The sequence below is a fragment of the Podarcis cretensis genome (assembly GCF_951804945.1).
Source record: "Podarcis cretensis genome assembly, chromosome: 6".
NCBI classification, from domain to species: domain Eukaryota; kingdom Metazoa; phylum Chordata; class Lepidosauria; order Squamata; family Lacertidae; genus Podarcis; species Podarcis cretensis.
This window is the reverse complement of record NC_137175.1, coordinates 94409335-94424969: the sequence shown is the minus strand read 5'-3', so window position 1 is coordinate 94424969 and position 15635 is coordinate 94409335. Positions and strand designations below refer to the sequence as shown.

Genomic DNA, 15635 nt, shown 5'->3' with positions numbered 1-15635 from the left:
CATGGCATAATGAGTGTTAAGAGGCCCTCTTTGCAATGGACCCCTTAGTCGCCACATTGAGATTTGCCACCAAAGGGATGTTGTTGTTTAGTCGTTTAGTCGTGTCCAACTCTTCGTGACCCCATGGACCAGAGCACGCCAGGCACTCCTGTCTTCCACTGCCTCCTGCAGTTTGGTCAGACTCATGCTGGTAGCTTCGAGAACACTGTCCAACCATCTCGTCCTCTGTCGTCCCCTTCTCCTTGTGCCCTCCATCTTTCCCAACATCAGGGTCTTTTCCAGGGAGTCTTCTCTTCTCATGAGGTGGCCAAAGTATTGGAGCCTCAGCTTCAGGATCTGTCCTTCCAGTGAGCACTCAGGGCTGATCTTAAGAATGGATACGTTTGATCTTCTTGCAGTCCATGGGACTCTCAAGAGTCTCCTCCAGCACCATAATTCAAAAGCATCAATTCTTCAGCAACCAGCCTTCTTCTCACTTCCATACATCACTACTGGGAAAACCATGGCTTTAACTATATGGACCTTTGTTGGTAAGGTGAGGTCTCTGTTTTTTAAGATGCTGTCTAGGTTTGCCATCGCCTTTCTCCCAAGGAGCAGGCGTCTTTTAATTCCGTGACTGCTGTCACCATCTGCAGTGATCACCAAAGGGATAGATTGCCACAAAACCTTTTAGGTTCCTTCAGATAATCTAGTTGCTGTCCCCAGACCCCCACAGCACAAAAAGTGAAAATTCTGTGCACAGATTGAAAAAAACCTGCCTTTCATGGCCAACACACACAAACAAGCACAAGGGGATATTGTGGAGTGGCGCTCTCCCAAGTCCATTTTATCTTGGCTGTTGTTGCTTCATCACATGCCCAGTTTGCAGCTCCAGCTGCATTCTCTGTGCCAACGCAAGTAGGTGCAATTTCACAAAGCCGCATGGCCCTGTTTCAAATTTGGCCGTGGCCCACTTGACCTTTGCAGTTTTGTTGCATCAGCCAGCTCCGAACCACTGTCATTGCTCCAGTCAATTTGAAGTGGTTCAGAGATACACCAGGCTGCCTTTCTTGATGTGCGCGATGTTTCTCTCCCCTTCCGGCATCTGGCTAAGAAATGCAGATGGTGCTGAAACTGTTTTAACTTCTGCCACCACGCAGGGCGTCTCTTACACAAGAAAGGTGTTGGTGCCTCTCTCAGACCCTCTGCCAATTGTCTCCTGTAGATAGCAAGACAGCATCATTAATCCTTTATGGGCTTTGGCAGCTAAGCCTGAAGATGCTCAGGGTGTTCCTTTTGGCAGGCGATGCAGCTGTTCTTTAACTGCTTCCTGGCATGCCCCAGAATTCTAGCACGGAGGAGAGAACGTAGCAGGGCTCTGCCTGCTTTAAAGAGGAGCTACTGCTGTGCTAGATTGTGGGTTTCCATCTCCAGCTCTTTATTACCCCCTCGGCCACACTGGGTAAGCAGCGGGTGCAATTATATTGTCCTGTCCTTTCTTGTTGCTGCTGCAACTCCCTCTTTCAGCTGTGTTCTGGGAAAGAATGATTCACAACTTTTGCCTATGGCAGGGTTGGGGAAGTCTCTGGCATATTGGGGTGTGTGTGTGTGTGTGTGATAGCAGTGTGAACATGGGGAGGCAATTTTAGCCCACCATTAGTGCTCACCCACAATTAACCTACCTATTCCAACCCCCTCCCCAGTCTGGATCCCCCCATAAATGGCAGAAAAAACTACACTCGTTAATCTTCTCACACAAAACCCCCAGGAATAAACCCCAAATACCTACACCTACCCTCCACAGTAGGAGGGTGGAGAATCCCCAACATAGAACTATGCTACATTGCCAACCAAGTGTGCCACATAATCCCATACATCCTAGAAAAAGGTAAAAGGTAAAGGACCCCTGACAGTTAAGTCCAGTTGCAGACGACTCTGGGGTTGCAGCGCTCATCTCACTTTACAGGCCGAGGGAGCCGGCGTTTGTCCACAGACAGTTTTTCCTGGTCATGTGGCCGGCATGACTAAGCTGCTTCTGGCGAACCAAAGCAGTGCATGGAAACGCCGTTTACCTTCCCGCCGGAGCGGTACCTATTTATCTACTTGCACTTTTTTGGCATACTTTCGAACTGCAAGGTTGTCAGGAGCAGGGACCGAGCAACAGGAGCTCACCCTGTCGTGGGGATTCAAACTGCTGACCTTCTGATTGGCAAGCCCAAGAGGTTCAGCGGTTTAGACCACAACACCACCCGTGTCCCTATGCATTCTAGAAGGCAAGACTAAACGATGGGTACACCTGCAGAGAGACATAATTGAAAATACCTCCACCACAGCATGCCCATTCCTCCCAAACAAGCTAAGGAAAATCCCCACAACACTAAACAGGTTCACACAGGCCATGCTTAAAGCATGGAAGGAAGACGCAGGTAGACTGTCCCCACCCCCACTAAACCCCTGGCACACCACCCACTATTCCACAATGTAGCACAATGAGGAGATTTCACCCCTCCCATATCCAAGAATCTCCTGATGAGTCTGCTGATTCTCCAGAGAGGAGGAGCAGTTCTGCTTTCTACTTATTCAGCTCCTGCACCGAGTCAGTCAGTCAGTCAGTCAGTCAGTCAGTCAGTCAGTGTGTCGGAGAGAGAGAGACTGAGTGTTAGAGATTGTGTGTAGAGATAAGGTTGCTGCTAAGAGCAGCTGCAGACACTCAGTGCAGCATTCATTTATGCTTAGACCTATTTAGCTCTGTATATAGTTTTGTATTATAGTTGTAGTTATAGAATAAAAGAAGATATTCTACAGAGCTGCTCTCCGAGTCGTGTATACACTGCCAGACTCTGCTATACTCTGGGTGTGCGACGACTATATTGTGGAAGTGAATCCGGTGCTCACAACTCTAAGCTGTGAGTCCACAGCACTTTGACCTGTTCCTGTCTAAAGGTGGTCTCTGGAAGTGCTACTCAGCTCGCCTAGCCCAGTCGGGTTTGAAGTGCATGAGTCCAGTTGGTGACACTGGCTCAAGGGCGATGCTGACACACAAAACCTCCAGATAAAAACCTGGCAAGCCAAAGGCTTATACCGCCTAGCAGACTTCTACAAAAATAACAAACCCATATCAACACAAGAAGCAATATAAAGTTCTGATCGTGGTGAATATGATGGCCCATCTGCCCCCACCCAACAACCACCACAACAAATATGACAAAGTAGACTTGTGTCTCCTTAAAGTCTAACTAACCTATTACAGCATAAGTTTCTATGGAGTAAAGCTTTAAATGCATGGGTTACAAGCATGGTGGCTATTTTTTGGCATGGGAATTGTAAACGGTGAGGTCAAAGAGAAATTAATTGCAGAAATTACAGAGGGAGTAGGAATTATAGAGCTAACAAGGGCAATTCGCAAAACACTTGTTGATAACGCAGACATCCTGGCGTAGGCAAGTCAATTGACATAAACAGTTGTGCCGGTTCAATCGACAAGTGATAGCTCCAAATTTCTTGATCTGTTGAAATTCAGCAGTTCCATATTGCAGTTTCTTTGCAACTGATCTGAAGGTGGTCATTCTTCGGAGTGTCCTGGGTGGTCAAAGTGTTGTGCCACCCTCTCCCCGCAGTTTTTTGAATATTGCAATTTATGGTGTCATCTTTGTGTCTGTTGATTCTTTTCTGTAGAGATGGAACGAGGGACCTGGCTAGCCCTGTGGAACCATGCTTGAAACCACAACACCCCACCACCACAGTGCTGAAGTGTACTGTTTTGTGGCTGCTGATGCAGCAGGATTAAGGGGGAGTTAAAAACTGCACTGCTCAAGTTGTGGGTTGACCAGCTCCCTCATTCCTCCCTGTCCTCCCAATGGTTGCTTTGGGGAAGAAGGGAGGGTGAGGCCTCTGAATGAGCTTTTTCATGATGAAGATGCAGCAAAGGGACATCAGTACGATAAGATTCCTTCCTCACCACTGGAGCATCCCTAGACATTACCTAATAGACAGTAAAAGTGGTGACAGTGAGACTGGCATATCAGCATTATCCTTTGGGTCTTGTTCCACTTGTGCTTTTGAGTTAAGTTAGGAGCCACCCTTGTTTACAATGATCCCTGATTCCACATGCTAAAATGTGCAGACTGGATGTCTGAAAGATGAACAGGGGAGGGATGTCAAGTTAGCTGATGAGGCTCCTGAGAGTGGTGATATTTCATTCTTCCAAAAAGGTTGTGAGGCCTTTGGGGCTGTACGGCCGATCGCTACACTTTGGGAAACAGATTATGGCAGCACCCGCCACCCTCAAACTTCTAAGTAACCTTTCCTGTATTGTGTTGTCTGCCAAGGAATTCCTGGACTGCATTTCACCCACCTGCAGACAGAACCTGGGACTTGAACCAGGAGCCTTCTGGTCTTCATGCAGAGGAGCTAGTTGGACCCTATGGCTGATCTGGTTTAGTTCCATGGCTTCCTTTGGTGGAAAGCTGCCTTATTGCTCAGAGGAGTCCTGCTAGATTCATGCTCCTTGCTCCTTACTCCATTGCATTACAAATCTGCTCAAATGCCACAAAGAGTCATTCTGTCCCACTTCATTCCAAAACTTGCTGACTCATTAACAGTGTTGTCCTTGCAAATGTGCTCAGGTGGGGGAATGAGATCCCACAGTACACAAGAACCAAAACAAACGTTGCAGGTAACAGGGGAGAGTTTTGTATCTTGAGGTACAGCACCACCTACTGCTTGAGATACCATCTTGCACCTTTCAACGTTTAAGGTAACTTTGCTACTTCGGAAAGAGTTTGTGTCAGTGAGCAGAGAGGCACCAGTAAGGGAGTAAGCAACTATCGCTGGGAAACGTTAGGAAAGTTTTGTTCCAGGTCACCTGATTTAACTGATCACTTCATCAAACTGAATTTATAGCTCTACCTCTCAAATCAGAATCAGTGAAGGCGGTGAAGGTCCTGTGTGAGTGTCTGGAGGCGGTTGGAGGATGGATGGCGGCTAACAGATTGAGGTTGAATCCTGACAAGACAGAAGTGCTGTTTTGGGGGGACAGGAGGCGGGCAGGTGTGGAGGATTCCCTGGTCCTGAATGGGGTAACTGTGCCCCTGAAGGACCAGGTGCGCAGCCTGGGAGTCATTTTGGACTCACAGCTGTCCATGGAGGCACAAGTCAAATCTGTGTCCAGGGCAGCTGTTTACCAGCTTCATCTGGTACGTAGGCTGAGACCCTATCTGCCTGCGGACTGTCTCGCCAGAGTGGTGCATGCTCTGGTTATCTCCCGCTTGGACTACTGCAATGCGCTCTACGTGGGGCTACCTTTGAAGGTGACCCGGAAACTACAACTAATCCAGAATGCGGCAGCTAGACTGGTGACTGGGGGTGGCCGCCGAGACCACATAACACCGGTCTTGAAAGACCTACATTGGCTCCCAGTACGTTTCCGAGCACAATTCAAAGTGTTGGTGCTGACCTTTAAAGCCCTAAACGGCCTCGGTCCAGTATACCTGAAAGAGCGTCTCCACCCCCATCATTCTGCCCGGACGCTGAGGTCCAGCGCCGAGGGCCTTCTGGCGGTTCCCTCATTGCAAGAAGTAAAGCTACAGGGAACCAGGCAGAGGGCCTTCTCGGTAGTGGCACCCGCCCTGTGGAACGCCCTTCCAGCAGATGTCAAAGCGATAAACAACTACCTGACATTCAGAAGACATCTTAAGGCAGCCCTGTTCAGGGAAGTTTTTAACGTGTGATATTTTATTGTATTTTTGCTTTCTATGGAAGCCGCCCAGAGTGGCTGGGGAGGCCCAGCCAGATGGGTGGGGTATAAATAAATTATTATTATTATTATTATTATTATTATTATTATTATTAGTTCAGTGCTGGAACTCTTTATTGTAGGGTGCTTATTTTTTAATTTTTTATAAAGGTTTTGCATCAACAGAGGACCCCATCAGTGGTGGGGCTGTCTATGGAAGCATGGGGAAAATGGTAGCTCAACTACTTAGATTGTTGGTTGCAGGTTCAATACCCATATGGGGCAGCTGCATATTCCTGCACTGCAAGGGGTTGGACTAGATCATTGGTTGACAATTAGGGGTCTGTGGAACACACCCGGGGGTCTGTGGCCCCATCCTTTGCCTCCCCCAACTAAATTTTTGTCATTTCTGATAATCAAAAGGTGACATGCTAATCACCTTATGACTTATTAATGGTGGTGATAATGATGATATGCTGTATCCAGCTATGTTAAATGGACCCAAACTAGGGCTTATCCACACTTTTGCTTGACCCATACTTGGATTGTATTGTGAACAGATTAATTCCCCTGCCTATTGTCTTTCTGTGGCTCTGCCTTGGGAAACTCGTATCTCACCCACTGAATTGAAGCTCACTTAAGCACAAAAACACATCTGATAAGATTCAGTTCAGCTCCCACAGATCCATTTTCTCTCCTCCCCCCCAAATCCACATTAGAAAAGGCTATTGAACTCCCTGGGTCACCTCTCTCTGAGAGTTGGAAAATCCTGCCGTTCATCAGGCACAGAAAACATACAGTGGGATGTACAGAGGTGTTTTTTTGTGGTTCTGGTGGGGAGATGGTGTGATCCAGGCCACATAGTCCCTTCACAAATTCACTGAACCCTGATAAGAGGTTGGTGTGCCATAATCTGTTTCTTCCTCCCTCTTGGTAGACAGCGTTCCTCCAGATAACTTAATTGGAGGAGTAAAAGCTGCAGGTGCTGTTGACTTGAAGGAGCCATACATAGTCCCACGAGGAAGCAACTTGCTCTATAAATGATAATATACAACATTTCCATTGATAATGCTTCTTGCTTGCCCCAATGGGTGCAGGGGAAGATTTTGCTGAGTGAGGACAAAATCTGCCCTGTGCCCCTATTTCTTATTTTCACAATCATTCATTTTGGTACGCATGTTACTGATGACTGAATACTGCTTTCTGAGTTGAAACTTGCAGAAATGTACTGGGAGCCAATGTAGGTCTTTCAGGAATGGTGTTATATGGTCTCGGCAGCCACTTCCAGTCATCAGTCTAGCTGCTGCCTTCTGGATTAATTGTAGTTTCCTAGTCACCTTCAAAGGTAGCCCCACGTAGAGCACATTGCAGTAGTCCAAACGGGAGATAACTAGAGCATCCACTACTCTGGCGAGATGCCAGGGGGTTGAACTTGAGCTCTTTTGCATGTAAAACATGGTACGTGGGATACAAATTCTGTGCCCAACTACATTTGTAGTGTGTGTGTGCCTTAACCTATGTATGTCGTCTCCTAACCCTTGCAGGCTAGAGAACATTTCATATGACCCTACTGGAGCTGCTGGGTAATGACTGTGGCATTTCAACCCAACAGGGCCTTGATCCATGGTTATTTTTCTGCTTTGTGTTGATATTTTTTGTGGGACACAATTTATAAAGAGGGCAGCGTCCACTTCCAGTTCTGCAACCTGAATCACCCCCCGCTCAGGTCCCAGAAAGGATCCTGCTGGTAACTTTTCTTGTCCTTCTGTTCCTTGTTCCTAGAGTGATGTTCTGCAGCGGCGTCCATGATGTTCAGCCTTGGCACATGCTCTCTCAGCGCTCACATGCTCCCCGAATCAGGCTCTTACCCTCCCGGCGGCAGCCCTGAACTGGACAGCGACTCTCAGAGGTGCATGTTGGCCCTGCCGGAGGAAGAAGCATGGCGGAAGCACCGGCTGGGTTTGATGCAGCCCGCTCAGTCCTGCAGCCTGCTGGAGCCAGAGACCTTGACAGACACACTCGTCTCGCGCACCACCAGCTTCGATGGCCTCTACGAACTGCACTCCCAGGAGAGGGAATCCAGCTTGGGGTTGGAGGGTGGCAGCACGTTGGATGTGGGGCAGAGTCAGCTCATCCCCGTGAGCCCAGAAGTCATCAAGCGCCGGCGAGGGGGCCTGATTGAACAGCGGGATATCATCAAGGCACACGAAGCCCACAAGATGCAGAGCACGCCGCAGGCGAGGCGGAAGGAGTGGGAGTAAGTACATGGCCGAGGTCACAGACTTCCTCCCCATCCTCTGAGATTGGCAGGGAAATGGGCTCTTAGTCCCCTCCTTTCCAGAGGTGAGATTTGGTGGTGGCTTGGAGCAGGGCCTTCTCAGTACAGTCGTACCTCAGAAGTCAAATGGAATCCGTTCTGGAAGTCCCTTCGACTTCCAAAATGTTTGGAAACCAAGGCGTGGCTTCTGATTGGCTGAAGGAAGCTCCTGCAGCCAATCGGAAGCCGCGGAAACCACGCCAGACGTTCAGGTTCCAAAGAACATTTGCAAACCAGAACACTCACTTCCAGGTTTGCGGTGTTTGGGAGCCAAAACTTATGGGTGCCAAGGTGTTTGGCTTCCAAGGTATGACTACATTAGAGCTGGGTGATACCTGGTTTTCTACATCGTGATATATCAGCTGTATATATATTTTAATATCTCACCAGAGCTTTTTTTTCATCCTGAACTCGTTGGAACTCAGTTCTGGCACTTCTCAGGTGGGCATCATTGCCGTTATAAGAGAACAAGGGAGGTGTTCATGTTGAGTTCTGGCACCTCTTTTTCTAGAAAAAAAAGTACTGTATATCACAATGTCTGAACTGAGGATGGAGCTATGTAGAAACATTGGCTGGTTTCATGGTTTTCCCCACATTGTGATTTTTGCATAGCACGTACATACACGCATCATGATTCACAATATATTGCCAGGTTAAAAACTATGAAACTGATATCATGATACAGATTTCAAACCGGTTTTGGATGGTAACTTGACCAGCCCTTCCCAGTACCTGAACTGGTGCTGCCTGGGAGTGTGGGGAAGAGGCCATGTCACCATTTACTGTATTTTTTGCTCCATAAGATGCACCTGACCATAAGATGCACCTAGTTTTTAGAGGAGGAAAACAAGAGAAAAAATATTCTTAACGAAACAGTGGATGTATGATTTTTGTGGTTCATGCTGTGGCCACAGACATGTGATCTGATGGTGAATTTGGGGTGACCCAATGCAAAAATCCTGAGGATCCATGTGGATCCATATTTTGTAACCACATTTTTGCACCATTGCAGCCCCAGGAAACAGTGGAAGCGCGATTTTTTTGGTGCAGGCTGTAGCTATGGACATGCTATGTGATCTGATGGTGAATTTGGGGTGACCCAATGTAAAAATCCTGAGGATCCATGGGCTTTTACCTCCCCGCTCCCAGGCAGCCTCTGCTAAGTCCCTTATCTCTCTTCCGATCCTACCGATCAGCTGTTTTCTTTTAACACTCTCTTCCCTCTTGTTTGCCTTAGTGTCTTTTCCTTAGCTGGAGCAGTTTTTTGCTCCTCCTTTTCTTCTAATTTCACTCCTTATTGCTTTAGTCTTCCTGTTTTCCCCCTTTGCAAGTTTGCTGTCTTTACCTCTCCCCTCCCAGGCAGCTTCCTTTATCTCTAGCATCCCTTATCTCTCTCCCTGATCAGCAAACGATCAGCAGCTTTGTTCCAACACCCACTTCCCTCTTTCCAAAAACCAAACAAACAAACAAAAGCATGATCTGCTTTTTGCCCCTGGGCAATTCGGCTCCAGGGACCACGCATTCACTCCATAAGACGAACAGACATTTCCCCTTACTTTTTAGGAAGAAAAAAGTGCGTCTTATGGAGCAAAAAATACAGTAATTCCAACTTGACTGTTTGTATGGGAGAGAGTTCTTTCACCAGCGTGAGCCATCTGGCTTTGCTTGATATTACTGATGCTACGGAGTCACAATATGTTTATTTAGTATTTGGAATGTTAAGTTTTACTTTTTGTACAGCACATGCCTTACATGCAAATTATCCCCTGTTCGTTCCTGGTCAAATTCAGGCAGGGCTGCCCCAAAACCTGGAGTGACTGTGGCAGTCAGTGTTGATAATAAGTGACCTGGATGAACCAATGGTCTGACTTGGTTTAAGGCAGCTTCCTGTGTACTTACCTGGATTTATTGTGTGATGCCTTGCATTTTGAGTAGAAAAGCATGCAATAAATTTTAATAATGGTGATAGCAAAGCTGGAGGGAGCAGGAAGTCACTGGAGGACAACTCCTTGTTTTCAGATGATAACCTGCAACATCGCAGGAGGTTTAACCGTTTGGAGTCTTCTATGAACTTCTTCGTTGCAGTGCCTGACCAATGTGGACATCACATCAAAATGCAACTCTTGTTCACATCTCCCCACCCAGTCTTCTCTGTCTGCACTCAACTTGGGGTCAGTGATCTCGAAGAAAGCTGTGCCAAAAATATGGCAGCTGGACAACATCTTCAGGGTGAAGTTGAAGCTCCATCCACAGCTTTCTAAGAGCGCCAGAAGTTGCCTTCTACTGAATCCGACCATTGGGCCAGCTAGCTTGGTATATGTTGTCTGCACAGACTGCCAGGGATTTCTTAGCCCTACCTGGAGATGCCAAGGATTGAATCTGCCACTTTTTGCATTGCGAGGGCAGGGCATAGAATGTTTTGGTGCCATATGCTTCCATTTTGAAACAAACAAACAAACAAACAAACAAACAAAAAAATGCAAAACGTTTCCCAGGCTGGATGGATTTGAGTTCTGGTCTGATCTTAAGTAAGGTTACCAGACGTCCCCATTTCCTGGGGACAGTCCCGGGTTTACAAATCAGTTCCCTGACAAAATCCATCTATTTAGTAGGAAGTTGAAAAGTGTCCCCGGATTCACTGGAAAAAATCTGGTAACCTTAATCTAATGCACTCAACTCTTGGAAGGCTTTGGAGACATCACAGCCAGCTTCATAAGGGAGGGAAGGAGTATTATACCCCCCCCCCCCAATGTTCCTGATCAGGAGTCCAGTCAGCCACAGTTCTTCAGTCCCCTCATTTCTCCTTTGCCTGTCCTCCATTGGTCAGTCAGCATGGACAGTCCTTATTGAGTTGCTTTAGTGTTTACACAAACTTAGGACTTGCTTTCCTAAATATTGTTGCACCTCAAGCATTTTGGCATGCCCAAGCCTATTAATATATCCTGTCTGTGGGGGGTGGCGTTCCATTTTGCTTCTATAAGGATCCATATTCAGAGAATTGTGTTTGCCATTCGTATATAGGATGTTTGCTATAATTCTATAATATACATAGGATATATTACATACTAATATATTGATAATTAATATGCTATAGTTGGGATTGACCTAAGAAGCTCTGTCAGCAGAAGCCTGTGCAAGGACTTGCACTTATTCAATCCATCTCTCCCCCGCCCTTCCAATTTGGCTCAAGGAGGGGTTCAAGAGAAACCCCAGAACAGCATACAGGTGGGCAGAGGGGTGGGTGGGTCATACTGTCTGGTAGGCTGAAATGTTTCTGTAATGGTTCTAGGGGTTGCTCGTGCGTAAGTTGGCGCCACACCTGGCTGGGTTACCTGGGTGAACCCTTTCTGTCCGGACAGCCATCCATCCATGGCTGTCTCAATCACTGGCAGAATCCGTCAGTGGGCGTTTCTTGAACTTCTTCCAGCAAAGATGTTATTTGACACCCAGTCTCCTCCTATTCTCCCTGCGTGGAAGTCTTCTGCGCAGGGAGGGTGTGGGCAGCGGAGGACCCGTGCTCTCCCCGCTGGTCTCCGGCGAGGAGTCCTGGAGCCTTCTCTCCGATTCCCCCATCTGCCCCCCTCCTCCACTGGTGCTACGCTGATTTCCTTCCCCAGCGGATGGGCTGCCTCTCTCCCTACTGGGACCCTCTCCGGCATCCCTCTGGCTCCGATGGCAGTTCCCTGACAGTTTCTAATAGCATGACATTGAATTCCACCCTATACAATGATTTCTGAAAGTTTACGCTTCAATAAAGTTGTGTTTGATCTGCAGGGGGAAACATACAAGTACCCATGAACCCTGTTTTGTTTTCCCCTGCAGGGCAAATGGCAGCTTTAGTAGAAGGGAGTTCAGTTGGGAAAATGGTGTGTGTAGAAAAAGGGTAAGTGCCCTTCTCTCTCAGTGCCACAATCCTGATTCATAGCTGCCCTCCTGGCATTGTCTTTGATCGTAAAAAGGCACGCAAGGGATCCTGGTCACAGACATCCCATAACCCGAAGTGGGTGGCGGGGTTGGGTTGGGTGCCATTCTCAACTTGGCAGCTTTCTGGGAGGTGGGATTGGTGTGGTCTAAACGCTCTGGTGGGATTGATTCCCCCCTTCGAGAAACCTTTCTGAGGATGCCATGGAATCTGTCTACTTGCGTTGACGTTAGCTGCCAAGCAAGAGACAGTCTCCATGGCAGCTTTGCCTGGAATAAGTCAAGCCTTGAGCAGAAGGGGGGAAAGAGCCCCCTCTCCCTAATTGCGCCGGAGAACAAATACAGAGAGTTGCTCCTGAACACCCCCCCACCCCATCCCACCCGTTGTCAAGCATTGCTAGGCAACTGGGAACTTGCATTCCTCAACCCCTGGAGACCGTGGCGACTCTTTTAAACAGGGGTTGTGAATATATACATATACACACACATTAATATTAGACAGAAGCCTTGTGGCTTCGCGTGGCCTCCAGGGCTTTGCAGTTGACCTCAGCACAGCCCTCAACCCCAAAGGACTCCCCTTTCATGGGGCAGCTCAGCTGCTTCTCCCAGGCAAGACACAGGCAAAAATTCTCTTTGGGCATTTCCTCCCACTGGCAGCTGATGTACCTTGGGAATGGTAGGACAGAATGCTGGGAGCTCAGCCTACACTCGAGTAGGACCCTGGTAGAGACACATGCCCGATTGGCATGTTCTCTCTCTCCTGGTCTTTCGTTCAGGAGCTTCAGCCCAAACATCACAGCGACGCCAGCCAACGCCGGCACACTTAGGGATCCGCAGAGTTTGCGCATCATGCGTGACAGACCTCAGCATCTCAGCATTTTGGCTAAACTACTTTATTTACATATAAACACACACGGAGCACTGCAACATGGCTCCCTCTCTCTCTAGCAAAGAGAGAAAGAACAAAGGACAATAGTCCTACTTCGCGGAACACAGTAACACAAACATCCTGTCTCCATCACTTCCCACTCTGTGGAGACAAAACATATACCGTCATGTGAAAGACAACAATCCCATGACTGCAGTCATGGAGCAGGAATTCTAACAAGGCACTCAGTGAAGCTAGAGCCAGTGACATAACAACAACAGCAGCAGCAGCAGCAGCAGCAGCAGCAGCACCTTATTATTTATACCCCACCCAGCTGGCTGGGTTCCCCATGCCACTCTGGGCGGCTTACAACATACACAGAATGGTAAAACATTAGGCATTAAAAATTTCCCGATATAGGGTTGCCTTCAGAAGTCTTCTAAAAGTCACATAGTTGTTTATTTCCTTGACATCTGATGGGAGGGTGTTCCACGGGGTGGGCGCCACTGCCCAGAAGGCCCTCTGCCTGGTTCCCTGTAACTTTGCTTCTTGCAGTGAGGGAATCACCAGAAGGCCCTTGGTGTTGGACCTCAGTGCTGAACAATGGGGGGTAGAGATGCTCCTTCAGGTATACAGGACTGAGGCCGTTTAGGGCTTTAAAGTGAGCACCAACACTTTGAATTGTGCTCGGAAACATACTGGGAGCCAATGCAGGTCTTTCAGGACCGGTGTTACATGGTCTTGGCGGCCACTCCCAATCACCAGTCTAGCTGCCACATTCTGGATTAGTTCAGGTTTCAGGGTCCCCTTCAAAGGTAGCCCCACATAGAGCGCATTGCAGTAGTCCAAGCGAGAGATAACTAGAGCATGCACCACTCTGACGAGACAGTCTACGGGCAGGTTGGGTCTCAGCCTGCGTACCAGATGCAGCTGGTACAACTGCCCTGGACACAGAATTGACCTGCGCTTTCATGGACAGCTGTGAGTCCAAAATGACTCCGTGGGCCTTCATGCCAGGCGGAGCTGCCCCAACTGGATATAACAAGGCAGGCAGGCAGGCAGGTAAGGGAAGACTGAAGTTGTCAAGGTCTTGCTTCATTTTGGAGTAAATGAGAACAGCCCCCCAAGGCTTCCTTTTCAAGTGGCACCTCAGCTGCTTGGTCTTGTGCCGGATTCAAGACACCATCAAATGATAGAGATCAGCTGTCAGGGAAAGGGCTTGGCCCAAGTGTCAATTGTAGAGCTGACTTAATTCCTCCCTGCAAAACAAAAGGTCTGGAAATTTTTCACTGCACGTTTTGAAGTCGGGTGTTCTCCAGCCATTTTCTGGAGGCTCAAATATTATCCAAACACTGGATCTCTGTTTTTTTAAAATGCCCACCGATGTTTGATTTCACTATGTCAATATTTTGACTGGTGCTACTTCATTGGCTGGTTGGCCTGCAATGTTGATTAGCATTTGACAGAACTAGCAACTGAGGGTGTAAGGCAGAGGTTGGGGAGGAACACTTTTCACATATCAGTGCCTGCCAAGATGCCTCCCTGCGCCTGCCTTGAATTCCTTGCAGATTGCAAAGAAATCTAGTGGCATGATGGAATGCGCAGTCAGTTCACACAGGGTGCAGGGTTGGGCTTTGCCAAGAAGGTAACCTGGGACACTCCTCCCCTGAAATTCTTCTGTGGCTGCACTTTGCAAAGGACGTGGCTGGAGGGCGTGTAATTCTCATCATCATATTCCCATCTCTAGTTTTTTTTGGAATTCACGTTTTACTTAATTGCTGCAGGTTGTTTTATCCCCTCCCCAACAAAAATTGTTTAACTGGGGCCTTCCTGACCAGGTTAGTAAAGTCCTGTTTTCTAAGAGTTGTTGTTGTCATTTAGTCGTGTCTGACTCTTTGTGACCCCATGGACCAGAGCACGCCAGGCACTCCTGTCTTCCACTGCCTTCCGCAGTTTGGTCAAACTCATGCTGGTAGCTTCAAGAACACTGTCCAACCATCTTGTCCTCTGTCATCCCCTTCTCCTTGTGCCCTCAATATTTCCCAACATCAGGGTCTTTTACAGCGAGTCTTCTCTTCTCATGAGGTGGCCAAAGTATTGGAGCCTCAGCTTCACGATCTGTCCTTCCAGTGAGCACTCAGACCTGATTTCCTTAAGAATGGGTAGGTTTGATTTTCTTGCAGTCCATAGGACTCTCACGAGTCTCCTCCAGCACCATAATTCAAAAGCATCAATTCTTCGGCAACCAGCCTTCTTTGTGGTCGAGCTCTCAATTCCATACATCACTACTGGGAAAACCATGGCTTTAACTATACGGACCTTTGTTGGCAAGGTGATGTCTCTGCTTTTTAAGATGCTGTCTAGGTTTGTCATCGCCTTCCTCCCAAGAATTAGGTGTCTTTTGATTTTTTGACTGCTGTCAACATCTGCAGTGATAGAAGGGCTAAATGTTTTTAATATCCCTCCTTGTCCTGGTGTCATCCGTTATTTGAGGGCTGTTAAGTCATGTACAGAGCCTCCATGAAGACTTTGGGAGGATCAAAGTACAAAAATCTCCATAATTCTAGTTATTGTACCAAAAATGTTTAAACCAGTACTTTTTGAGTGTGGATTGAATCATTCAGTTTCTGAATACCTTAATATTTGGATGTTACTATGTGATAGTAGCAGCTCCTTATATTGTAATTATTGTACTAGGAGGTGAATTGGCACTGTGCCTCTTAGCCCAGCCAGGATTGGGCTTCAGGAAGAGCTGGGAAAAGTTCCTGCCACGCTGGCTTTATCTTTGCATTGGAGACCTGCAATTCACATACTGA

The 15635-nt window shown here is 47.7% G+C and overlaps 1 protein-coding gene across 3 annotated transcripts in view; it reads left to right on the top strand.

The window, feature by feature from the left end:
• Window positions 1–15635, top strand: part of CACNA1E (calcium voltage-gated channel subunit alpha1 E) — a 498615-nt gene that overhangs the window by 105960 nt on the left and 377020 nt on the right. For all 3 annotated transcript variants that reach the window (XM_079980995.1, XM_079980994.1, XM_079980996.1), the window contains exon 2: window positions 7496–7970. In XM_079980995.1, the coding sequence (XP_079837121.1) occupies window positions 7519–7970 (452 nt within the window). In that variant the 5' untranslated portion in view covers window positions 7496–7518. The remainder of the gene's footprint in view (window positions 1–7495; window positions 7971–15635) is intronic.